The sequence below is a fragment of the Glycine max genome, chromosome 17, assembly GCF_000004515.6.
Source record: "Glycine max cultivar Williams 82 chromosome 17, Glycine_max_v4.0, whole genome shotgun sequence".
NCBI classification, from domain to species: Eukaryota; Viridiplantae; Streptophyta; class Magnoliopsida; order Fabales; family Fabaceae; genus Glycine; species Glycine max.
The window spans coordinates 37,180,220-37,205,976 of NC_038253.2; the positions used below are offsets into that span (position 1 = coordinate 37,180,220).

Below are 25,757 nucleotides of genomic sequence, written 5' to 3' on the forward strand. Positions count from 1 at the left end.
AATCACCTGCGACCTTATTGGTTAACTGGTTGTTTAGTAAAATTGCCAAATATATTATTATTCGTCTATCCAAATATAAGAAATTGTTAAATTTTTCCAAAAATATCCTTAAGCTTTCAGTGTCATGTTTACCTCTCTCCATTGATAGGTTTTCGACGTATAATTACAATTTTATATTTTAACTTTAAGTGGATAGTTATAACCTAAAAAGTTATCACCAAAATGGTAAATTGATTGCATTTTATGAACTATTGTTAAACCCTTGAGCATCCCTAAAAATTTGAGATATCTCCATAACATGAAACAATAAAGAATACACAACTATTCACCAGATGAAGATTTCAAATCCATTGTTACACGAACAACCATATTATTAAACCATACATTGAATGGTCATTTAAACATACATGTATTCACCACCTCGAATTGCATTTTCAGCACCTTTCCTCTCTTCTTCAGCTTCCTTTTCACGCTCCTTCCAGCTCTCATAGGCATGATCATCAGTTTGCAGCTCATGCCGACAGATGGGACAAGAATTGTGCTCATCCTGCCACATAAAGGATAAAATTGAACACACCTTATATCTAATCATGTCATTTCTTAAAAGAATTCCATAGAATAAAATGCATGAAGTTGATATCAAAAGAAGAACATAAAATTTCCAATAGATCTGTGGAGTTAGGGACAATACCAGCCATGGCTTTAGACATGGTGGGTGGAATGTGTGCTTGCATGGCAACTCTTGCATTTTGTCATTTAAAACCAAGTTCTCCCTGCAAATAGCACACTCTGCATCTTTCCCCAAATTAGCCAGGATTTCCTCTGTGAGAGTAATGACCGGAAGATTTGCCACAACCTCTTTACTGGCAGGAGGTGCTTTTGGGGCTACAGGACCTCCATCCACCATCTAACCAAAAAAAATAAAAATTAAAGCAAGTCTCCCTTGAGTGAACCGTGCAAAGTGTAACAATGGAATGGCTCTGCTCATAATAGACAAAATATATATCAATCAAAAAGCAAGTTCAAAAGAGCTACAATATGACCAACGAATTAACAAAATGAGTTGAATTGAGTAAGTTGTTTGTATCAAGTTACCCTTCAAATGATGCGTTAATATCAATAAGACAATAACAGATCCACTAAAGTGGCTGCAACAAGAGACAGTATGTATAAGGATTTAAAAAGAAGTTGACTTGATTCCTAGGCTGTCAGCATTGATTCCTTAACCTGTTGTGAAAAAGTATTCTATTGAACCAAATTCAAGTAGCTTGGTTTGTTAAATTTAACCTGAAGAAATTCTTGCTCAAAGTCAACTAGGTATACTCAAGTTCCAAGTAGAGCCTAGACAATTTGTCAATGATCTCAAATGAATCTACAATAGCGTGGTTTTCTTATGTAGTTATGCTCAGTTCAAACATTGACTAAGCCACATTATACCTCTCTCTTGGAAATTATCCAACTTCAGAAACTAGACCTAGAAATTCAAAGCCATTATGATATTTAAGAGTGTAAAATTGAAACTGTGATAAATGATGGAAATCAGAAGCACATGATTTTTTTTTAATAAAATACCAAGGGCACAACTTCTTCCAATCTATTTAGAAGATCTTGAAGCATATTTGCGGCATCCTCTTGAGTGGTTTCATTTGCTGCTGGAGCTTGAGAGGATTCAGCAGCAAAGAGTGTAGCAGCTGTTGTCAAGAGGTTTGACTGCACCAACCATTGAGGCTGTGGTGGCTCAGGATCAACCGTAAGGTGCCCCTCAAAAAGATATCCTGAAACATGGCAAAATGTGATAAACACAAGACAAAGGTCAATGATTTCAAAACCTCTGAAGGATATGCACAACACATAAACATGAAAAAACTAAAACTAAGAAGGAAAGGAAAGGAAAAAAAGCAATTATTCTGAAAATAAAATCACCTCTGTTTGCCTGATTATCTGAAGGTTGTAAAGCTTGTGATGGGTTATCTTCTAGATGCAAATGTTCCCTGGCCTGAGCAATGCAAGCCTTCAACTTCTCCTTCTCAGAAGGTTCAGAAACAAGCAAATGAGCCTGCTCAAAAAGGCCCAGTCCAGCATTCCAGAAACCTGGTGCTGTATACCTGGTCTTCAACACAGTAGCAACTCGGCATATAACCAAATAAAACTGCCACCACCAGCAACAACACAGTCAATTTCCTAGCTTTTAGCTTTTCAGCAAACAATAACTAACATTTTCTTTTACATCAAAGTTGAGAAAAAGGAAAGGTTGACCTATTCAAAGGTCACACCTGCCACAAGCCTACCAAGAAAGCACAGATACAATACATGACACAAATGCAATACCACACATACTAGAAATTTTTAAAATCACGAAGACACTACACAACTATAATACACCATATAAATTGATTTAAAATTAACAATATAAAAATTCTAAATCATAAGAGAGAAACCATGTTTTAAAAATGAGTACGAGTCAACTTCTAACAAGGTTTTAAATTGTGGGTTACAGTCTTGCTTGCAATTTTGTCACAAATTTTCTGCAAAATGATAGATTGTGAGTCACAATCTATCATATTGCAGACAATATCAGACAAATGCAATTGAGAAGGCCGCAACGCAATTGCAGACACCCTAAAAACCTTGCAGTCGCAGACTGTTTTTCAAAACCTTGACGTAGCTACAATCAAATACAACAATTTATCTAAATATTGTGATATTCCAATTTGTATTGGCATTCCAAAATAAAAAATAAAATGCAGCTAGAAGACTTCAAAGTGTTCATAAGTTCGTAAACATGACCTACAGAATTTTCAGTTGAATCAATGATTGCCACAATAACCATATGAGCTAAGTTCACCAAACAATCTATTTTATAAATTATTATTACATGCACAACCATATTTATCAATCCAAGCAAATCAAAAATCAATTCTTTGGAACCAAACTAAACGAAACAGAGGAAAAGGAACTAGGGTTTAGTTCCAAATTATAATGAGAAATTGGAATTGGAATATAAATAGAGAAAAGAAAGGGAAATAGCATACGGATTTGCGAAGCGCTGGGGAAGCTGATGGGTAAGTGCGTTGGAGAAGAGATTTTAGAGACGAAATAGAGGCTTCAAATTTTAGCTTCTTCCCCAATTGTTTCTGCAATTCCTCCAATTCCTGCTTCACCAAATCCTCCGATTCCATTCTCTTCTCTTCGTTTTATACACGAAAATTCAAATTTTGAATTCGAAATTATGTGATTTTTTCCTCTGATTCTGATCAAAACACGAAAATTCAAAAGCCCTTTGTAAGGTTCTTCTTCTTCTGCGTGTTTTGATGTATATGTATATATATTTTTTTTTATATCCTTCCATGGGAAATCGTTTTTCTTCTGCAAGGGGAAACCAGGAGGGGTGATCGCCTACGAAGGTGCCTACTGGAATCAGAGTTAATCTCCCAATTGTTTTCTTCCACGTCATTTGAAGCAAAGTTTATTAGTTTGTAATAATTCTTAAAGTATATACAGTTTAATTTTTATGTATCTTCATTATAAAAAAATTATATTATTAATTAATCAACATTTTAATTATAATTTTTAAATAATTATAAAAAAATATCATATATGTTAATTTGTAATTAAATTACATTATAATAACTATTTACATGGTATATTTTAATTAAATTATTTTTATATTTTAAAAGTGAATAATTAACAATCGAACTAACAATGTAAAACTCTCTTGAATCATGTTTTTTTGTCGAGACATTCACAACACAACCCAATTTATCGAAGCCTATTTTTATTTTTTAAATGAAAAGTATTTAAAATATTACAAAAGATGTGACAATTGGATTCTAAAAAAGACCCACTAACACTCAGAAAAAGGAATAGAGAAAAAATAGTCTAATGAACGAAGCAAAAATTACTTTTGCGCATACTTGTTACACAGGGCAAAACTCCATATATAAGTGAAAAGCCAAGAGGTTTTGCATCATTTCATTTTTTTTCTCCTTTTTTTTTTTTGTAATACATAGAAATAAAAATGTGCATTGACATTTGTTGATGAATATAAGATACACAATTCTCTCACTCTATTTTTCTTTAATTTTATCAAGCTTGCGTTTCAGCAATCAAAGTTTTGTGTTTAACATTAGTTTTTCTTACCATTATTCAATTCATCTTTTTTATTTGTAACATGACCTGGGTCAACAGGTGTAATGTGACACTATTTATTTGTGGACATAGAAGCAATAAATAGGATATTAGGAAGGCTAGCTTTGGTTGTAAATTTTTTTTCTCTCTTTTATTCTTTTTTTATACTTGTTCTATTTGGTGCTTTGATATGTGCATGACATGTTGCTTATTCAGGATCTCAATGTTTAGGTGTTTTGCTTTGGTTTTTAGTTTGCTTATTTATGAAATATTAAAGAAAGGATCAAAATTGTACATTGTTTCATTTGGATTTTTGTGTATGTGTAATACCTTAGGTAAGGTTAGCATCTAGGATGCAACCATATTATGTTTCGTTAGTTCATTGCCAAATAAAAGAGATTATGATTTTGTGTCTTTTGATTAATTCATATTATTTATAATATTTGTGATATCAAATAAAAATAATTATTTTAACTCATGCAATGGTTTGTGGTATTAATTGAGAAACAATTTTACCGTTAATGTTACTTAAATTATGAAAGTTCATAAAATAGTTATTTGTTATCTAAACTTTTGCGCATAGAGTTATTTTCTTTTTATAATTTATTTTTTTGAAAAAATAAATTTCATTTGAATATGCAACAATTGATGACATTAATTGAATAACAATTTCATCTTTAATGTTGGTCTGAGAGTTTAATGACTAGTCATTTGCTAGATTAAATCCTTATGCAAACATTTTCTTAAAGAAATTCTTTTGAATAAGAAATACAAAAAAATAATAATAATTAAATATTAAAAATATATATTTCTTTTATTGGGGTAAAATAAATATTTATAAAGTTACGTGATGTTGCACAATTATTTATAGGTACCATCTTAATAGACATTGTAGGATGCTAATACCTTTCTTACACGTAATCGACTCTCAAATCTATCTTTGATTTGAAAAACCATTTTTGAAAGATTTTTCAATATTTTTCTCTTAGATAAAATATTGGTGGCGACTCCATTGTTAAATATGTTTGTGTCGTTTCCATCGTGACACCGATTGTAACTTGGGTGAATGATCCTATGCATGATTTCAACATCACTAGAAGGTTACTTTGTACATCTCTAACAAAAACTAATAGGTAAAAACATTTGCCTATAAAAAAAGGGAAATCTATGTTGTGTGAGCATAATACTCTAAAAATCTTCCATGGATCAATTAAGAGTTCTTCAAAGATTCTATCCACACATAGACACCAAAGAAACATAAGGGACTAGAGATCAAAAATCAACACAAATAGTATTCAATAAATAAGAGTATAGTTCTCTCAAAAACTCGCATAATACTTACTAATTTCTACCAATTAAGCTTAATGAATGAAACAATAGAAAAAATAAACATGACATTATAATAGCAATAAAGAAATAAAATAAAGCTATAAATTTTCACAAACATTTTTCAGTTTTAAATAAGAATAAATTATTATGAGGAGTTCTTATTATTCATTTCTATCTTATAGGGACCAATGACCACGTCTAACACCTTCAAGAATGAAAGTGATGATTTACTCATTTATAAAATCAATCTAATTGATTCTTTAAATTATAAAAAATGATAAAACTATCTATGAAATTATTAATCACTAATTAATTTAGTTTGTCTATTATTAGTTGGTATCATCTAAAGTCATTAAAAATATTTAATTGACACATTAAGTGCATTAGTTGTAGTTAGATTAGACATACATACGTGTTTGTCATATCATAAGATGAAAATGATTGAAATATTGGTAGAATAATATATTTTCTCCTTAAATGTCACCACAGTAATCCTTAAAATCAAATTGTGTGAATCATGCATAATTAAATGATGTTAAAATGGTTGAGACCCCTTTTTTTAAATGTGCATATTTCACACCTTTATTTTAGGAGTCACTGGTGGTTTCTTTTTTAGGTAGATTTGAAAACTAATGGGAGGAGAAAAAATAAAGACATATGAAATGGATAAAAAAAATCAATTATTATTTTATTAATATTTCGTTTTCATCGTTGTAACGTTACAACCACATATGTGTGCCACTGAACATTTAATATACCAATTCAGTCTTTTTAACGATGTTAGATTACACAAGCTAATAACAAAGGAGCTAGATTGATTTATGATTTATGATTTACAATTTCAAAGTTATTTTTTTATATAAAAAAAAAATTCAACGACTAATTAAACTAATCATTGCAATTATTTTTTTGAGAGAATCATTACAAAATATTAAGAACTAAAATGATTGGTAATTTATCCATTTTATAATTTTATTAATTTTAAGGATTAGTTTAACTAATCATTACAGTTTCAACAACTAAATTAATGATTCACTAAAAAACATTGTGAAACATTTATGTGAATATGTTGGAAATTGTTAATTAACTATTGTGCAACAGGGATAAGAGGTAGTGTTGGATATTTTAGTGTAATTGATCTCTTTATTATGTTAAAATAAGAGTACACACTTGTTTTAATGTAATAACGAGATGTTCGGTTTAGGCAAATTTTGGAAGTTACATGGAAGTTACTAAAACTTCCATCAACGGTTGGAAGTTACATGGAAGTTACTAAAACTTCCATCAACGACAGTTTTTAAAAGGAAAAAAACTTCCATCAACTGCCAAAAATCACATGTTCTTTGATCATAAATAATCATTCTGGTTCAGAAAGCATAACGTGTAACAAAACATGCAAGACCAAAACAAAACTCTTGAATTATAATTTTCTGATTTTATCCGATTGAACAATTTTGGTTGAACCCCGAAATTTGATTCAATCTGAAAGTGTTATACACGACTTCAGATTTATCCAGTATCATCTCGATTTTTCAATTTAACCAACAAAAGATTGAATCAAATTTTTCGAGATGACGAACGATAGTTCGAAGATGACAAGCAAGTTTGCGAAGTTGGACAAGTTTGAAGGGCAGAATTTCAAACGATGGCAGAAAAAGATGCACTTTCTCTTGACAACATTGAATGTGGTGTATGTGCTGAGTACACTGATGCCGGTGTATATGGAAGACGAAACTCTGGATCGAACAAGGAAGCATTCGAAATGGGAGAACGACGAGTCGTGGACACATTCTGAACGGTATGTCTGACTCTCTCTTTGATATTTATCAAAATGTTGAGTCTGCTAAGGAATTATGGGACTCTCTTGAATCCAAGTATATGGCATAAGATGCCTCAAGTAACAAATTCTTAGTTAGTAATTTCTTTAATTACAAAATGATTGATTCGAGGCCTGTTATGGAACAATATAATGAACTGCTGCGGATTTTGGGTCAGTTTACTCAACATGATTTGAAAATGGATGAATCCATTGCGGTTTCATCTATAATTGATAAACTTCCTTCTTCTTGGAAAGACTTCAAGCATACCTTGAAACATAAGAAGGAAGAGTTGACTCTGGTTCAACTCGGTAGTCATTTCATGATTGAGAGTTGCTGAGGGCTCAGGAAATTGACAAAGTCAATGATAAAAACGTAGCAGGTTCCTCTTTCGTTAATATGGTAGAGGAAAGTGGAACAGTTAAGCAAAATTACAATGCTAAAGGTAACAAACGAAAATTTCAAGGGAATAAGATCAAAGGTCCAAACAAACAGACAAAATTGTCATGTTGGAAGTGTGGGAAACCTGGTCATTTAAAGAGGGATTGTCGTGTGTTCAAAGGAAAGAACAAGGCTGGTCCAAGTGGGTCTAATGATCCTGAAAAGCAACATGGTCAGATTGTAGTGAATAATTTTAATTCGAATACGAATTCAAATTATGTATCACTAATATCTGATGTATACTATGTGCAGGATGATGACGTTGCTTGGTGGTTTGATTCGGGAGCAACAAGCCATGTGTGCAAAGATCGTCATTGGTTCAAGGAATTTAGACCAATCGATGATGACTCTATTGTGAAGATGGACAATGTTGCAACTGAACCAATCCTAGGATTAGGTTGTGTGAATTTAGTTTTTACTTCCGGAAAAAGTTTGTATTTGGATAATGTCTTATTTGTACCTGGTATTCGTAAGAATTTATTGTCTGGTATGGTTTTAAATAATTGTGGTTTCAAGCAAGTACTTGAAAGTGAAAAGTACATCTTGTCAAGACATGGTTCATTTGTTGGATTTGGTTATCGTTGTAATGGAATGTTTAAATTAAACATTGATGTTCCTTTTGTTCATGAATCTGTTTGTATGGCCTCGTGTAGTTCTATAACTAATATGACAAAATCAGAAATTTGGCATGCTAGATTAGGACATGTTCATTACAAAAGATTAAAAGATATGTCAAAAACAAGTATGATTCCTCCTTTTGATATGAACATTGAAAAATGCAAAACTTGCATGTTGACCAAGATCACTAGGAAACCTTTTAAGGATGTTAAAAGTGAGACTAAAGTCTTAGACCTTATTCATAGTGATTTGTGTGATTTGCATGCTACTCCATCATTACGTCATAAAAAATACCTTGTTACTTTTATTGATGATGCATCAAGGTATTGTTATGTATATTTATTAAATACAAAAGATGAAGCTCTTGATAAATTTAAAATTTATAAGAAAGAGGTAGAACTTCATCAAAATGGGCTAATCAAAACTCTTCGTACGAATAGGGGAGGTGAGTATTATGATCCGGTTTATTTTCAATCTATTGGAATAATACATCAAACTACAACTCCCTATACACCACAACAGAATGGTGTAGCCGAAAAGAAGAATAGAACCTTGAAAGAAATGGTGAATTCCATGTTATCCTATTCGGGTTTAAGTGAAGGATTTTGGGGTGAGGCTATGTTGACAGCCTGTTACTTGTTGAACCGAATTCCTAACAAAAGGAATAAGGTTACCCCATATGAACTTTGGCTAAGGCATATAGTCAAGTGTATAATGGAAAGTCTAGACACTTGGGTGTTAGACACAACATGGTTTGGGAGTTAATCATGCATGGTGTGATATCAGTGGAGTTTGTGAGAACTCAGCATAATTTGGTCGATCATTTAACCAAAGGGTTAAGTAGAGATCTCGTGAAAAGGTCGGCTTTGGGATTAGGATTAAAGTTCATATGAAATCTCTTATGTTAAGATACTCAATTCCCATCTAATATGACATTAGGTGCTGAATTCAATGTGGAAAGCTTAACATGTAGAGATTGGAATACATTATCGAAAGTATCCCAAAAGGAATGTGTTCGGTTCTGTAAGTTAAGGAGGTTGAAGTATAACTTCTCAATGGTTCTTTTGAAAAATTGCATTTGCAGGTGCAAGAAAGAAAAAGACTACCTATATAAGCATGAAGTTTAGCCGCTTCAAGAAGCTGGGACTTGGCTTTGATATGCTTATGAAGGATAGGGACACAGGCTAGTAAACTAGTGTTGAGCAAGAGTAATGTTATAAACTATTGTGCAGATTATCTTAATGTATTCATTATGAATAGAAAGGGTTCAATCCTTAGTGAAACCCTGATATTCGAATATTTGAAACGTGTAATTTTCTAAGATGAAATTCAATCATCACGATATTTCATCTATGCAGTAGTTTGTTGTATGTTATGACTTTGGTGATTTGATCGGTAATTACACTAAAATGGGGGAGGTTTGTTGGACATTTTAGTGTAATTGATCTCTTTATTATGTTAAAATAAGAGTGCACGCTTGTTTTAATGTAATAACGAGATGTTCGGTTTAGGCAAATTTTGGAAGTTACATGGAAATTACTAAAACTTCCATCAACGGTTGGAAGTTACATGGAAGTTACTAAAACTTTCATCAACGACAGTTTTTTAAAGGAAAAAAACTTCCATCAACTGCCAAAAACCACCTATTCTTTGATCATAAATAATCATTCTGGTTCAGAAAGCATAACGTGTGACAAAACATGCAAGACCAAAACAAAGCTCTTGAATTATAATCTTCTGATTTTATCCGATTGAACAATTTTGGTTGAACCCCGAAATTTGATTCAATCTGAAAGTGTTATACACGACTTCAGATTTATCCAATATCATCTCGATTTTTCAATTTAACCAACAGGTAGCATACATGAGATGCTATTGTGCAACGTGTAAGATGTTATAGCATGGAGAGAGACATAGGTGGAGGCACAACGTAAGGTAGATTCTTCAAAAAAAAGAAAAGTGTGGCGTTTAATGCATCAACATAGCAAAATGAATTTACATTAACTTTATTTCAACATTATCAGATGTAGTTACATTTTTCATTTCAATCGTCAAAAACTTAAAAGAGTGCAGCAGATAGTGAGATGACACTAAAAAGCACCCTTTATAAAGGATAGCAACAGCAATACCAATATTCTGAAGTAGCACATGAAAATTGAAAGGAAGAGTATCTGAATTCCGAAATATCCATAGGCATTTCTCTACCTTGAAATGTATCATTAACACACTTGTTTTTTATTATCAAATAAAAAACTTAAATACAATTTTATTCATGTAATTTGACATTTTTTATTTTTGTCCCTATAATTTTTATTTTATTTTAATATTTACAAAATGTATTTAATTTATTTTTTTATCTCAAAGTGTTTTAAATAGTACTTTAAACAGGAAAAAAAATATTTTGAACACTGAAAAAAAATACTATCTAAAACATTTTAAGGAAAAAAACAAAATAATCATAATTTGTAAGTACTAAGATAATTTTTTTACAGGAATGAAAATGAAAAAAATGTTAAATTATAGGAATCAAAAATATATTTAAGCCTAAATAAAATTTATCAAAAACTATAAAATCACAAGTTTTACTTGCTAAATAAAATCCAAGATAAAGTAACATTTATTTTTGCTTTCTAAACAAAATCTCTTGGTTGTAGAAGGTAGTACATAGGTTGTTCTAAATCCTCTTACCTGTCTTTGATTCCTAATTCCTATGAATAAAAAAACAAGATCTCTTGCACACAAGTGACATTTCTGCTTGAACTAATTAGATGCTTCACGGTTTCATTGACAGTGTTTCCGTGTCAAAGGGGACTATTTTATTACCATTATGCTTAAATGAAGAACTAAATTCTAGTCAACTTTCTTCCGAAGACCAAATTGATATCACCTATATCTTTGAGATCTAAAATAGATGCTAACATAAAATAATAATAATAATAATAATAATAATAATTGAGACCAAACCATGACATAGGATAAAGAATAATCAACACAGGCATTCGATTGGAAATTCACTGAAAACAGTGTACATCTAACAATCAATGGAGAGAATTACAATATCTCAGTTAGCAATCGCATATCAATCATTTGGTTAGAGCTTCCATCTCTATTTTCATACCAATCAGCCCTAGTAGCTATTTTGGATGACAAATTCAAGTACAAGTGGGAAGAAAATTAATCTAACAGAACACAGAAAAAGGATGAAAACCAAGATCAATATACCAGACTGGGGTACTTTAGTGTCATACAGAAGCCTCTATTCTTGGCTCAAATGAAAAGGCAGACATGAATTCCATGACTTCTCCATTCAAGCAACATTTCGGCAACTCGGTCCATTTGTTGGTCACCAAATCACACAGAACATAAGTACATAGCTCAGGGGAGTTCAAGCATATGAATATCCGACCGCTGGCTCCAACGCAGTTAATATCTGCCTTCTTTCCATACCACTCTTGAGACATTGCTGCAGGCATTGCAGCAATCTGTTGCCAGCATCGATTGGCCTCGTCGTATTTCCACACCCTAAGACTTGTGCTTTCCAAGAATTCTGATAACAAAACAACCACCATCTCACCACCACACTCCACGATATCAATGGAGTACTCACTGAAAACAGGCAGCAACCTAGGGTACTCAAGGAAGCACCTTGATGTCAAATTGCAAGCTACTACCGTCCCCGAAGAACTGAGAAAATACACTATCTCCTGACCGTCTTTGTTAGTAATAACCGACGAATACTGCTTAGACGGGCTTCTCTGCATGCTACTCACCACCACAGTTCCAGCCTTGCTAAGGAAGTACACAACATTGTCATCATCGGTTGAATCACAATCCATGGAATTGTCATCAACATTCCTCCTCAGCGCAGCCTCATCTTCCCAACAGCTAGAACCAGAGTTGTAGACTTTAAACAAAAGGTTAGGGAGTTCACCGAAGACTAACACAATCTTATAGGACATTTGATCATTGAAAGTTGTACTCATCACAACCGCATTGAGAGACTGGTTTTCCAGGGCAAAATGCAATGGAGGGAGTTCGCTACAGGATCCGGTAACGGGATTGCACACAACAAAGTTTCCCAACAGTTTGCGGTAGCAAACCAGACCACCAGAGGCTGCAACAGGCATGCAGCTGATGTTAGAGTCTTCGAGCGGAAGGTGCAGGTGATTGAGTCTTTTCCAACTGTTTTCAGCAGTGTCGAAGACAATAGATTGGTTGAGGTTTGGAGCAACCATCAAAAACCAAGGGTCACGTGAAGGAACGTGTGAGCAGGCAAGCTTGAAACTCACAGAAGCAGCAGCTGATTTCCACCTCTTGCACACCGAAGTGAGGCGAAAAAATGAGGAAGTTGGTAGCCATGAAAGTACCCTCTCCAAGAGATCTTCATTAAGGTCATCCAGAGAAAATCTGTTGAAGAGTAAATTGTCTCCACTCTCTGGAGACTTTCTTTTCAAACTATGTTCCATTGATCAGAAACTTGGAACAAACTACTGCAGAAAGAAACAAAGGGACTTTGATGTTAACACAAGAAATCAATTTTGCCACTTTCAAAGTCTACACACTCTACCATCATAAAAAAACCAAATTGATGTGAATAAAGACTTCCAAATTAAATGGGTGACCCTGAACTAATAAGTAATAACCCAAAAGGGTATTTATCCGCACCCAAAAAGATTAAAACTTCCCCTTTCTTTCCCCAACCCCATCAAGATTTACAACCAAAATTGCAAGGCTCATTCTTGAATTTTGATAACCAATTAAAGTTGCTTTACAAAAAAACCCTTGTAGCTTCACAAGCTACCCTTTAAGAGAAAACATGAAACTTGAGACTTCAAAATGCAAAGCAATTTCCTTTCCTTTTTTTCTCTCTCCCTTACTACCCCTTTTAGTAGAAACCCTCGCACCAGGACCAAATGAAACAAAAGGGATAACAATAAACTCATGGTAACCAGAAAACACCACAACAATCACAACACAGGAACAAAACCAATCAAAGGTTAGAAAAATACCTGAAAATAGAAACTGAAGCAGTTGCTGCTGCTATGTTGAGAGTGGATAGGAAAAGAAAACCAACAAACACACGGACACAGTGGTGAGTGAGTGTGTGTTGTTGGAGAACACAGAATATTGTGCGTTTAAAAAGGACTTTGGAGCAGGAAATCAGAAGAAAGTGGAAGAAAAAGGGTAAAAGGGAAAGCAAGCGAAGGAGCCTAACAAGTAGGAAGCGAGGTAGGAAGCTTCCTGGGGAAAACTCTCTTTTGTGTTGGATTGGATATTGGATGGTTGACACTTGAGAGAACACACTATAACATGTGATGTGATGACAAGGCAAACACCACATACACACCCGTGTGTGGCTTACTCTTAAAAACATAAAATTCGATGCAAACTATGATGTGTGCATATCTATGCCGTTAGATTAGAATTTAGATTCTAACAAGTACTTGGTTGGTTCAAACAGTACTGATAACTGAAGTCAGTGTCTCTGCAAGTACTTGTGGTTCGTTCTAGCAGTATTGATTACTGGTCAATCTCCGTAAATAGGATGTCAAGAGTCTTATGTATAAAAAAAATTGTAATTAGAATAACAAACTCAATTCAAGATAATCAATCAATCTGGATTTTTAATAAAGATTTAAAATTATGAATATTTTATATTAATATGATAGTTAAAAAATGATCTTATTAATCAATATCATTAGGATATTAATTAGGAAAATAAATAAAAACATGAAAATTATAAAAAATATATATATAATTTTAAGTATTTTTTATTTAAATTTTTTAATCAATGTTACAAGAGCAGTTAAAAAAAATAGAACTTAGGTAACAAACTAACAATAACATACTCGTTGACTTTGCCTAACGGCCTTAGCTACTAGTACCAATTAGATATCTATGCTTTGGATTCGAGTTGAAAAAATGAAAAAGAGTAGACTCAGTACGCAAAAAAAAAAAAAAACTATTGTGGGGGGATATTATTTAATCATTTTACCTTGCATAAACGAAAGAGAAAGAAAGGACCACTACTGAGTTTTTTTGTTTGAAAGTGGATCAACATTTAACAATGTCAATTGTCAAAGGGAAGTGTTAGGCTTTTTGTCTGGGACTCGTGTGTGGTTTTCGGCTGACCTTCCTTCCTAGAGCAAAAGCAAGAAGCAACCCTCTATTCTTGCTCCTTTTTGGCTCCTCGTTGAGGAATCTTTTGTCTTCTTTTGCTTTGCTATGTTTGTGTTTCCACAAGTCAATGCTCAAGCCCCATCCACAAGACAAGTATTTTTTTTTTATATATATTAGAACAAACAAACAAACAAAAGAGGATTAGATTAGTGAAGGGCAAATGTTGAAAAGCAAAAGCCGTTAATTTGTGTTCTTTTTCTTTCTTGCTCCTCGTGTGCTTTCAGCTCAGGAAGATGCTCACACACCCAAAAGGAAGTAGAAAACGGCTGAAATGAAATTCTTATGGAATCTAGACAAGTTACTGAAATAAATCTAGTTCGTGCAACATGAGACAATAGATGGTCTCTCTTCTTGCACCCCAAAAGTCTCAGCTTACACCCCATTTCATTGCAAAATGGTTAATCCAGAATGAAGGTTTTATATTCCAGATTACCTAATCCGGAATGTGCAAATGGTGTAGATTGAGATTGTTGAAGTTTAGTAGGAAGAAGATGCCACACGAAAGTTAATATTTCTTCCTAATGCTCGTTTTAAACTTGTGCCATCAATTACATATACTATATATAACAACATTTGAGTATAGTTAATTTAATAAGCATTATGGTTAAAATTTTGGAAAAAATATTATTAGTCAAAATGATTAAACCACAAAAACCCGGCAATGGAGGTCCGCAGCAACTTGGAAGAATTATGTTTCTAATGTACAAAGAGTGGAGGGAATAAGGGCAAAGGACTTGTATTCTATCAGTAAAATTAAATTAGGATATCCATCTAGAAATGTTACAAATAAAATCCAAGGTTCCTGCAAATAATGAAAACCCCGGACAAAAATTTCCCAACTCACCACCTATTTCGATGATGGGATAATTAAATGATATGAAGAAATAACAAAAATAGCTGCACCTAAATGTCAGCTGATATTTCCACTTTCTTAATTCCATTTCCTTTGTCATTTTCAGTGGGAAAAGAACTGATGCCAGAAAATTGTGTGCCTGCGTCTTCAACTGGCATTGAAGAATCGTTTGCACTGACATATCCATTACCATAGTATGCATTATCTTTAGCTGTAATCAACTTGCAGTTAACCACATCTATATGTTCTGAATGTTCTTCCATGTTTTGATGATCCCGTGAAACGGAAGGGTGCTTATCAAAGAAGGAAGAGCCATTTGGTAGACCCGAACAAGAACCAGACCTAACCATATCAGTATCATCTTGCTCTTGCTTGCAGCCTGAAGTCTCTTCTAATGATCTGCCCATATCCACATCCCCCAAATCACTGTCTGTTTGAGAAATAGGCACATAAGATGATTCAACAGCACCACAAGAAAGCTCATTTGCAATACCAGTTGAATCAACATCCATCATGTTCACATCCTCAAACTGTTCTCTTTTGGCTTGTGAGTTCAATCCAGCAGAAGACTCGCAGTCATAGCTGGAAGAAACCTTCAATTCTGGACTAGCATCAGATGGCAAAACCTCAGAACCTCTACTACAAGTCAAAGCCTTCATATTTGAGAGGCATTCATCTTGTTCAGTTTGTCCGGGCTCCACTTCCATTTCCACTTCCACTTCTGTCTGAACTTCTGCTATCCCTGAAGATTCGCTAGTTTGAATTTGAAAGCTTGATGTCCGGGCACTACACCTGTCCAGAGGATCAAATTGAACAATGCTTTACTACTCTTCTCAGCAAGAAATTGACAAATATTACCATTAAAAAAAGTTACATGCATTTGACACATCTTCAATTATTGGAATCATTCATATCGTCAAACCTCATAAGATAGGTCATAGGTTCAAATAACCATATGTTATCAATGGGTGCAAACCAACGTCTTAAGTTCCAAAAATTTGGAATCTCACCCAGAAATCAGAGCAAATGCCATCACTACACACATCAAAATGCAAAACCACACACCCGATCTCATATTATCTAAGCACACCCGATAAAACTGAATTTATCACCAAGACATAAGGTTGCCATGTAAACCAAATAAAAGACTATGGTAGAGTACAATGAAGCTTAAAAAACAAAAAAGACCCGAATCTTTTTCTTGGAGATGTATACAAAATGAACAAATCATCAATTAATCTATGAAATTGGCACCAAATAAATGCAGTCCTTAAATATTATAAATAACCAAATTACATACCTAACTTAACAACAGCCTATCAATAAGGTCCCTAAATTGCATCGTAGGTCAATTTTGTCACTAACATTACCCCATCAACGTTTGTTCCTTGAATTTGACAACCAACAGTCAATTTGGTCCCAGATGTTAGGGACTGGGTTTACTAATGCACATTAAAGTTGACAGATCCTAACATCAGGTGCTTCAATAATCACTAGCTATCAATTTGAGAGACTACTTTGTTTTCTTCATAATTTCAACGACTAAAATGATTTGTGATAGGTATTCTAGGGAGTGATTTGATAATTTACTCCATATAAAAAGGTAGAGCTGGTGTTCTAACAGTTGCCCTGTTCCATGATTCAAAAGACCAAACAATCCAATACAGGCCATGTTAGTCATCAAAACCACCTACCATAGGCAAAGACACTAAAGCTGTACTCACAAGCTCAACTCAAAACAATGTTAACAGAACCAGCTATTTGGGAAACATCATTGGGGCAGCAGAAGTGAAAATAGGAAGCACAAATACTATGGAATAATTAATGTGAGAGAGAGAAATAAAGAGAGCATTAGCCTCTTCAGCACATAATCACAAGAATACCTGCTATACAAGAGCATGTATGCTCCCTGAGAAAGTACCTCTTCCACCTCCACAGTCATAACCTGAGAAATGTCATGCAACAGAAATGATATTGACAGTTCAAGCACATTATACAGGGTACTCAGACCAAAAAGAAAAATATTCAAACTTGGATTGGAAGACAAAGAAATCTACCTTCCAGTCATCAATCCTATACCAGTTTCCCTGGAAATCCTTGATGTAACAGATGTAATGACCAAAAAATGAAGCATTTAGCATATCAATATGTACTACAACACCATATAGCTTATAAATATCAGATCCATCTCCAGCTTCACTCATATAAGGGCTAAGATTTAAAGTTTCAGGGAAGGCTATTCTCTTGTTAAGTTTTCCAAACCTCCCACTCTGCATGTACACAACACCACAAAAAAGAAATGAGAAAACTTGATAAGAATAGTTCACAATGCATACAAGCCTTTCATGGTTTTAAATATTAGTAGGGATTAAAATCAGTTATGGTATATAATCATGCTAAATCCATATTCATATCACATGAAGCACATGATGGGAAAGTACTAGGAATTATACAGTTGATATCTAAAGATTAAAAAACTTGTAGCATGACAACTTAGCCAGGCGGTCTAGATCAAATTACCAAGACCTGAAATCTTTTCAAGGCAATTGTAAGAATATTTGGAGCGCATTTCACCGTAAGGCGTTTCCATGCTTTGACATAATCCTTGCACCTGACAAGCAGCAGGAAAACTTGTTTAAGAGCAGGATCTTCCTAACAGCAAAAATACATTATCAAAAGCAAATGTTTGAAGTCTATTTTCATGAAGAAAACTTACTTCCTGCCAAATAAATAAGAAATCTGGTATAACCAGACCAAATGTTTGACAGGATACATTGTCTAATCACCACCTTCCAAATTCTTTAATAAAAGCTAAACCAAAACAACAAATAACTTGAATGCATAACATACATAATCGAATCCAATAAATGTTTGTATAGTAAAATTATCAATGTGTCATTTTATGGGGACAGGGGTCAGTACAAAATGTTTTTATCATAGTTACATAATTTTTATAGAAAGCCTGTCGTCTTAACAGCCTTGATATCTTGGTCACCAAAATTAAGGGCTATGGTCAACTTTATGCAGATGAGACTAATAGCTAATAATATTATTAATTCATTGCATTGTTACTGTTCATGGTTTACCACTACAGAACATCTTTGTGAACTTAATTTTCTGCCTAGAGGGAGGAGGGCTACTTTCCATTTCAATTCATAATCTAAAAACATCATGTAATCCTCTACATTCAATTAATCAAACTACAAAAACAGTTATTATAACTAAATATTATTTTTAAAGGATGCTGACATCAATGGCAAAGAAACAATATTTAATGTGATATTAAACATTGTTATGGTACAAGTATCTTTCAACAGGAAGAGTATCCATACCCCTCACATTTATACATATTTTCCCCATCAAGCCGCTCCTTGGCAGTAAACTGGTCTAGACATTCCTCCAAGGAGGCAGCATCTCCATGAATTTCAACTGTCAAGTCCATCATATTTTCATACTGATTTGAAATCTTATCACATTTTGTGCAAATCACCTATTTAGTTTCACAAGAAAAAAGAATACGACATACAGCCACATCCTTGTTAGTATCAAAATAACAAAATGCATTTTATATCATTTTATAAAGGTGTTATTCCCTAGTATACTGAAAATGCTTCTTCCATTAGAGTGCTGCAGAGCAATTATCTTTCAAAGTATTTGCCATGTAGCTATCACAAACACGTAAACATTGGAATAACAGAAAATACCATGGCATTGCCATAAGGATGAACTAAATGGCATTAATTGTGGGGATGAAGAATGATGATCATTAGATTATGCATTTGGAATAGTATATAGTGACTCGCTGTAATTTTTTGGTTTATTTAATGGATTATAAAGATGAATTTACACATTTAATGTTTTTTCACCCTTTCTGTCATTGTGACTTTATATATAACTTTATTACCTTCAACTTTGAAATGCCAATATATAGATGTATCTTTAATTATTGATCACGATTCATGAATCCTAGATACACAATATTTTTATGAATCAAGATTTGACAGCCATCATGCTAATAATAACAAATTTATAAATTTTCCATAAATTAATTTTTTTTTATTGTTTCCATTCCAAACCATAAACTACTGTAATTGTATTCTTGTTGTTGACACATGTATCCTGTTAACTGCTTATGAAAATTAAGACCAGAAAACATTCATTCTAACAGGTTTTATTAATATATATTATTATTATTTCTAAAAACATAAAATTGTTCTTGAAAATAGAAACCAAATAGGATATTAGGTTGCTCTCCAAAGTCCAACCTTAAATAAAGCTGCATGATTTGGAGTCTTAGCAATTAGTCAGACTAACTAATAAAGTTCAAAGATAGGCAAAAAAAAAAACACAGCAAATTTCACTTAATAATCCCACGATAAATTAATCATTAGTCTCTATTTACATTATATATGTAATGAAACAGTAGAAAGGCATTCATTCTAACAAGAAATGTTTATTTCAGTCTGATTAGATGTCTAACCTCAGATTGAAGACGACCACCAAAAATGTGTTGAATAAGGGTGGTCTCCTGAAGGTTAGGAGGGACAGCTTTTTCTCCACCAAATTCATCAAGGCAAACAGATTGCATCGTATCAATGGAAAACCTACAAAAATGTATTGAAAAAAATTACCTTCTACATCTTACCAAACACAATATAAGATCTAGACATCATTCAAAACAGCACTACAAAAAGTGAAATGACATTGCAAGGAAAACCAAACCTCATGAACTCGTGAGCATCCTCTTGTTTTCCATAGCCCAGTGTACCACCAATATTAGGCAAACGAGAGAGAATATTCATAGGAGAAAACGCCTGTGAACTTAGCCTTGTTCTTTCAACATGATTTTCAAATTCACATAGAAAGCACCAATCATTACAACTGCCTGAAGAACCAACAACGACAACATAAGCATAAAGAATAGTTGACATCCAGGAAAAAAAGGTGACTTATGATATTACATTCTCTGCGGTGGCCCTTCTCCAACAAGTAGGCAACAAGTGGCTTTGTGAATGAGAGGCACTGAAGAACCACATTTGCAAAGCAACTAAACAAAAAGGCAATAAAAGTAAATTAATTCCCATATCCTCTTATCACAATTATCAGATAGTGCAATAAAGCTGAAGCTCAACCTGTTTCCACAATTCAATAGTCCACAAGGAGGAAATCCTGGCTTGTCCCAGTTGAAAAACTTGACAAATTCATCGTAAGGAAAAAGAACCTGAACAAGACAAATTCATCGTAATTTTAATGTGCAGGTGAGAAAATATATCAGATTTAGCCTGTAAACAAAATAACATGCGAGACTCAAAAGCACTGAGGCAAGGCTCCAGAAAGGGTCAGCACTGTGTGCCGATTGAGGAGCTGCCTGTTGAGTAAAGAGCAAGTCATTCCAATGTGACTTCCAATTCAAGGGTCTAAGACCCCAAAATAAAATCAAGAGCACAGCACTGGTGCTTTATGAAGTTCAGGGGATGCACACCTCTGATCAATTATAATGAAAATAATTCTAACAACAATTTAACATTCTAATCATGATGCTAAAGGGGTAAAATAATAAAGTTAACAACTTCAGTCTTTCAGGCCCCCCTTTGCAGCAAGCAGCTTATGGTTTTGCAAATTGGAAATCATAAGCTTATATTCTTATTATCTCGTGTATTTGCTTAATAAGGAAGACTAATGAAAAATAGTCACATATATTAGTATTTTTCTTTACTAAGGTGCATGCTTTTTGGCACATCATCTAAAGGCAACAAAATCTAGCACTCAAAGTTTCCATTTCTCTATAGCTACCTGCAATAAGCAAAGCCCATAACATTAATTTATTATCAACACTTCCATTAAAGAAAATTACATCTTTAGCCTGCTTGATTGGCCTGGAAATTGCTCCATCTCCACAGTCAGGTATCAGTGCAATTGACGACGAGCCTTTACCCCCAGCAGCAGAAGTCTTAAACCCACGATTAATTACCCCATTCTGAGCCGAGCTTCTTGCATTGGTCCCATGAAAATTCTTGCACACTGTCTTATGCCCAGACATCCAATGCGACTGCTGACATGCTTGTGAACTGCAAAATCCACACAAATGCAAATTAAATTCAGCCCTCTCCTTCCTTTCCCATTTAAAAGGAAACACTAATACTATTCCCACCAAATTTCTTCCAAAAAAAAAAAAAAACAACATAAACCCATCAAGGGAGATATAAGGTGGGTTGGATGGTTAAGAGAGAAGGGAAGAGGGGAAAGATTGTGGGTTCGATCCCCTCTCCTAACAAAACTACCATGCTAACAAACTAACATCTGCCGATAAAAAAAAAACATAAACTTGTCAATTTCATTAGCAAACCCTGAATTCATTTCACACCAAGAAACATACTCAATTAACTAACAAGTAACAGCCAAAAACTACAACAAGAAGACAAATGGGGTCTAGCTTAGTTGATCGAGCAGTGTGCCTCTATACCAATGAATCAAAACAACTACCACAAGAAACACCATCCTCTAAATTACCACAATAATAAATAAATACCTTAGTCAATTAATTAACAAAACTCCTCATAATCACAACGATCACATTGATGATTGAAGGGAAGCTACCATACCAATATCTGACAGCTTTGCAGCGCGAGCATTTCTTAGGGGCGGGCGTGGCACAGACGGCGCAGAGAGGATCAGCGGCGGCGGCGAGAGCGCCGGGCATTGGGTCGGCGGCGGCGAGGGCGTGGTGGTCCCCTTCGAAATTGGCGTCGACTAAGAAGTACTTGGAAGCGGTGGCCTTGACGAAATAGTGAACCCCAACGGCCACGACGATGACGGAGAGCAACAGTTGCAGGAACCAATTCAGATCCCACGACGCTCCAACCGCAACAAGCATCTACGGCGTCGTCGATTGTGCCCCCTTGCCTGCCTGCTCCGATGATTCTTCTAGGGTTTTTCCATCGATCATGCAATCTCTTTCTATTATCTATTAATTAGGGTTTTCTCCCTTCCCTTCCTATTGTTCCTCTTCCAATTTTAAATCTTTATCCTTCTTCTTTCTCTGTATCCCTCACTCTGGCTCCCTCCTGAATCTCTCTTCCTTCGGATCAGAACTTCGAGAAAGTCGTTAATATAATAATAATAATAATAACGATAATAATAATAGTAATAATAATAAATATATCAATATAATTATAACATGAGTAGATTAGACTTCCACCAATATTACAGGTTAACTAACCGTAAATTTAAATATATCAGCCGAAAAAATTATTTTAACATTTTTATTTAATTTGTATGTTTCTATCAAATTCTACATGATACTCCTGTTTTTATTTTTATATTACTTTTACTTCTCTTGTGTTAAAGTTGTTAATTAATATTAATTAAATATGTGAACACACGAAATTGTCTTAATATTTTTTTGTTAAATATTCAATAACAGATTAACAATTGACTCTCTTAATAGACTTTTTTTAAGACAATAACAATTAATCTTTTAATATTTGACTTGTTAACACTTGAAGAAGAAGATGTAGTTTTGGGTTGAGATATTATAACAAAAAGAATGAACTAAAAAAAGAAAAAAAAAGAGTGTTAACACATGCGTATCAACTAGGTGGATTCACATCCAACAAAAAGTTGAATTCAAATCCAATATGAGAAAAAAGAAAAAGAAGAGAGAGTGTTAAAATATTTTCAGGTTGAAAATAGTTCTATATTTTTTATGAAGGTAAGAGGAAAAAAAATATAGATATTTTAGACATAAATTTTCAATAAAAATCATATGACAAATATATGTCTCCTTTCTTAAATGGTGTCTAGAAGAAAGATACGAGTATAATATGAGTTAAACAATTAAAAAAAAATTTTATAAGGTAAAAAAAAGACAATGAATACAATTTAAAAAAATGCAAGAAATATGAATATAATTTACTCGTATAATTTTGTGTAGTAATGTAAAATATTATATATATATATATATATATATATATATATATATATATATATATATATATATATATATATGATACTACTATAAGATAACTCTTTTATTCTCACACCTTCGTGGGACACCTTTGCTTCTTGGGAGCTAATCAATGAATGTCCTCCACCAATAACATTGGGACGAATAGTAAGTGATTTATGTTTTTTAATTAAATAATATCAAATTTGAATATTAATTGATTTTTAAATATAAAATAAGTGGCGCTAAGAAATATTTATGTGTGTTCACAATTCCACCCATATATATCATGTTAAAAAAAAAAACAATGAATGCCCCTATCATAAGTCATAACTATTTATAAGAAAGAAAAGCGAACAACTTAATTACACCAGAAAGAAAAAAACCGTGATAAAGTGATATTATATTGAATTTGATTAAAAGATGGTTATTGATTATTTATTGATGACACGTAAGGATTAAGAAACTAAACAATGGCACACGTGTTATATTTGTGCCTATAATGTCAAACATAAATCTGGTAAATAATATATTCTTATTAAATTTAAAACATTATATTTATCAGCCAAAAAAAAGTAAATTATATATTTATACTATATCTATATATATATATATATATATATATATATATATATATATATATATTACACGTGAGTTTTTAATTTTTTATTTTGAAATGTAATTTTTAAAATAAAATGCATTCAATCAAAATGGAGCTGAAATAATTTTAACTCAATTTCAAAATATTTTTATATTTATTTTTAAAATCAAGAATTTTTTTTAGTAAATTTGACTTTTAATTTTTAAAGCACTTTCATTATCACTGTCACTATTGCCTTTGTCACTTCTATTGTTGTGTATTATATATCTTTACTTATTATTGTGTTATTTTTAATATTTTTTATTTTTTGTAATTTATATTTTTCGAATTTGTTATTATTTTTAACATGTTTAATTTTTTATTCTTAATTATTTTTAGTGCAGTTTTTTGTATTGCATTATTTAATAGTGGGAAAATATAAGATATAATGATTGACTCATTTTATCCATTTTTTATTTGCAACTATTTGAAACTAAGAAAATTGTGTACCAAAAAACAAGAAAAACTAAAATCTATAGATTTGATTTTTAAAAAATTTGAAACTAAAAATGGAAAATAACCCCGAACGTGAGTTTAGTTGATATTTTTTATCTATAGGAGTTGAAGATAAATATAAAAAATTTATAGCGATTGGCTTACTTGCTAAGTAAACAAGTTAAACCTCTTTGGTAAAAGTTAATTAATATTATTTTATTTTATTAATTTCATTTCATTTAAAATATAAACTTGTTTTCTAAAACCTTTTTCGTTGAAATTTAATATAAAAATAAACAGGTAATTGAAAATAGAATCCCAGTTGAATGAAGGATATTTTAAACTTTGTATCATTAAATAGAGTAAAATCAATCAAGGTTTGTTTATATTTTGGTTTGTCATACATAAAAAAATTATTATATGTTTTTAGCTCCTTAAATTAGGACATTTTTATTTTTGGTCCCTCAAATTTGAATTTATTTTTTTAAGTCCCTTGATTTTAAAAAATAATATTTTTAGTCCCTCCTATAGTAAAAAAAAAAATTGTAACAAATTATGCATCTAAACTGTCAAAAATCAATAAGTGAGACTAAAAAAAACATTTTTTAAATTTGAAGGACTAAATAAAGTAAATTTAAATTTGAGAGATTAAAAACAAAAGTTATTCAAATTTAAGGGACTAAACATTTTAAATCTCTTTATGCATGGTTATTAAAGTTTAGTGTCAACTCGTAAAACCACACGAACTTTCATGTTTACATTCACAAACCTATTTAACTCATAAGCAATTTGACTTTTGAGTAAGCTTGAGTATACTCAAACAAACTTGCCAGAGGGGCGGTGTTGGATGAAAAGGGGGCACGACAATGAGATTTGGAGGTGGAGGTGAAAGGACAACAGGGTGGTTACGGAGGGAGTGCAATGGTGAAATTTGGGAGTGGAATGAAGGGTCGACAATGGGGTGATTGCAGAAGGGGTGCGATGATGAGATATGGTGGTGGAGGTTAAGGAGCGATGGGAGTCGTGATGATGGTGAAGGGTGTATGGTGGTGGTGGACTGGAAGGGTGAGGGAAGAAGATAAAGGAAAACTCGTCATTTAACTTATAATGACAATTGTTAGTTAACGTCATTTTAGTATAGGAGACCAAAATAATGTAAAAATAATAAGGACAAGTATTGAGTGTAATAAGTGCAAAAATGAAGACTTTCTTTTTGTTTGTTGGGATTTGTTCCCATTGTGATTCCATTGTTTCAAAAAAAGGTTTAACTCAATAATAATTGTGGATGCAAGTATTCCAAACAAAGGCTGGCGTTAGTTAGCATACCTTTTTTATTTTATATATAGACAAGTATTTTAAATATTTGAGTTT

General features: G+C 32.8%; 3 protein-coding genes across 5 annotated transcripts; all 3 read right to left on the bottom strand.

Annotated features, from left to right (window-relative positions):
- Window positions 1-269: 269 nt before the first annotated feature.
- Window positions 270-3,334, bottom strand: LOC100800189 (E3 ubiquitin-protein ligase AIP2). Its single transcript, XM_003550182.5, has 5 exons — window positions 3,033-3,334; window positions 1,924-2,149; window positions 1,573-1,775; window positions 692-907; window positions 270-547 (listed from the first exon to the last, which is right to left on the bottom strand). Exons 1-5 carry the CDS (start codon window positions 3,177-3,179, stop codon window positions 398-400), a joined length of 942 nt encoding a protein of 313 aa, XP_003550230.1. The 5' UTR covers window positions 3,180-3,334; the 3' UTR covers window positions 270-397.
- Window positions 3,335-11,316: 7,982 nt separating this feature from the next.
- Window positions 11,317-13,660, bottom strand: LOC100801096 (F-box only protein 13-like). 2 transcript variants are annotated; one of them, XM_026126302.2, is made up of 2 exons: window positions 13,343-13,660; window positions 11,317-12,820 (listed from the first exon to the last, which is right to left on the bottom strand). In XM_026126302.2, exon 2 carries the CDS (start codon window positions 12,797-12,799, stop codon window positions 11,576-11,578), a length of 1,224 nt encoding a protein of 407 aa, XP_025982087.1. In that variant the 5' UTR covers window positions 12,800-12,820; window positions 13,343-13,660; the 3' UTR covers window positions 11,317-11,575.
- A 1,595-nt stretch (window positions 13,661-15,255) lies between these two features.
- LOC100799652 (ubiquitin carboxyl-terminal hydrolase 18) lies at window positions 15,256-22,467 on the bottom strand. Of its 2 annotated transcripts, none has more exons than XM_003550181.5 (11): window positions 21,969-22,467; window positions 21,221-21,434; window positions 20,499-20,587; window positions 20,328-20,413; window positions 20,089-20,251; window positions 19,847-19,970; window positions 18,699-18,856; window positions 17,893-17,977; window positions 17,424-17,636; window positions 17,250-17,311; window positions 15,256-16,158 (listed from the first exon to the last, which is right to left on the bottom strand). In XM_003550181.5, exons 1-11 carry the CDS (start codon window positions 22,238-22,240, stop codon window positions 15,417-15,419), a joined length of 2,208 nt encoding a protein of 735 aa, XP_003550229.1. In that variant the 5' UTR covers window positions 22,241-22,467; the 3' UTR covers window positions 15,256-15,416. The 2 variants fall into 2 exon arrangements, with proteins under 2 accessions (XP_003550229.1, XP_006601204.1); XM_006601141.4 differs by having other exon boundaries at window positions 17,887-17,977.
- Window positions 22,468-25,757: the final 3,290 nt, after the last annotated feature.

Bases quoted from the DNA above. Each gene is read 5' to 3' on its own strand.
- LOC100800189 (XM_003550182.5), bottom strand. From the start codon at position 3,179: ATGGAATCGGAGGATTTGGTGAAGCAGGAATTGGAGGAATTGCAGAAA. The intron at 908-1,572 runs GTATTTTATTAA...TTTTTTGGTTAG, and splicing joins TGGAAGAAGTTGTGCCCTTG to ATGGTGGATGGAGGTCCTGT. The intron at 548-691 runs GTATTGTCCCTA...TTTATGTGGCAG, and splicing joins CATGTCTAAAGCCATGGCTG to GATGAGCACAATTCTTGTCC.
- LOC100801096 (XM_026126302.2), bottom strand. From the start codon at position 12,799: ATGGAACATAGTTTGAAAAGAAAGTCTCCAGAGAGTGGAGACAATTTA.
- LOC100799652 (XM_006601141.4), bottom strand. From the start codon at position 22,240: ATGCTTGTTGCGGTTGGAGCGTCGTGGGATCTGAATTGGTTCCTGCAA. The intron at 20,414-20,498 runs GTTGAGCTTCAG...CTTTTTGTTTAG, and splicing joins CTATTGAATTGTGGAAACAG to TTGCTTTGCAAATGTGGTTC. The intron at 17,978-18,698 runs GTATGGATACTC...GCTGCTTGTCAG, and splicing joins AATATGTATAAATGTGAGGG to GTGCAAGGATTATGTCAAAG.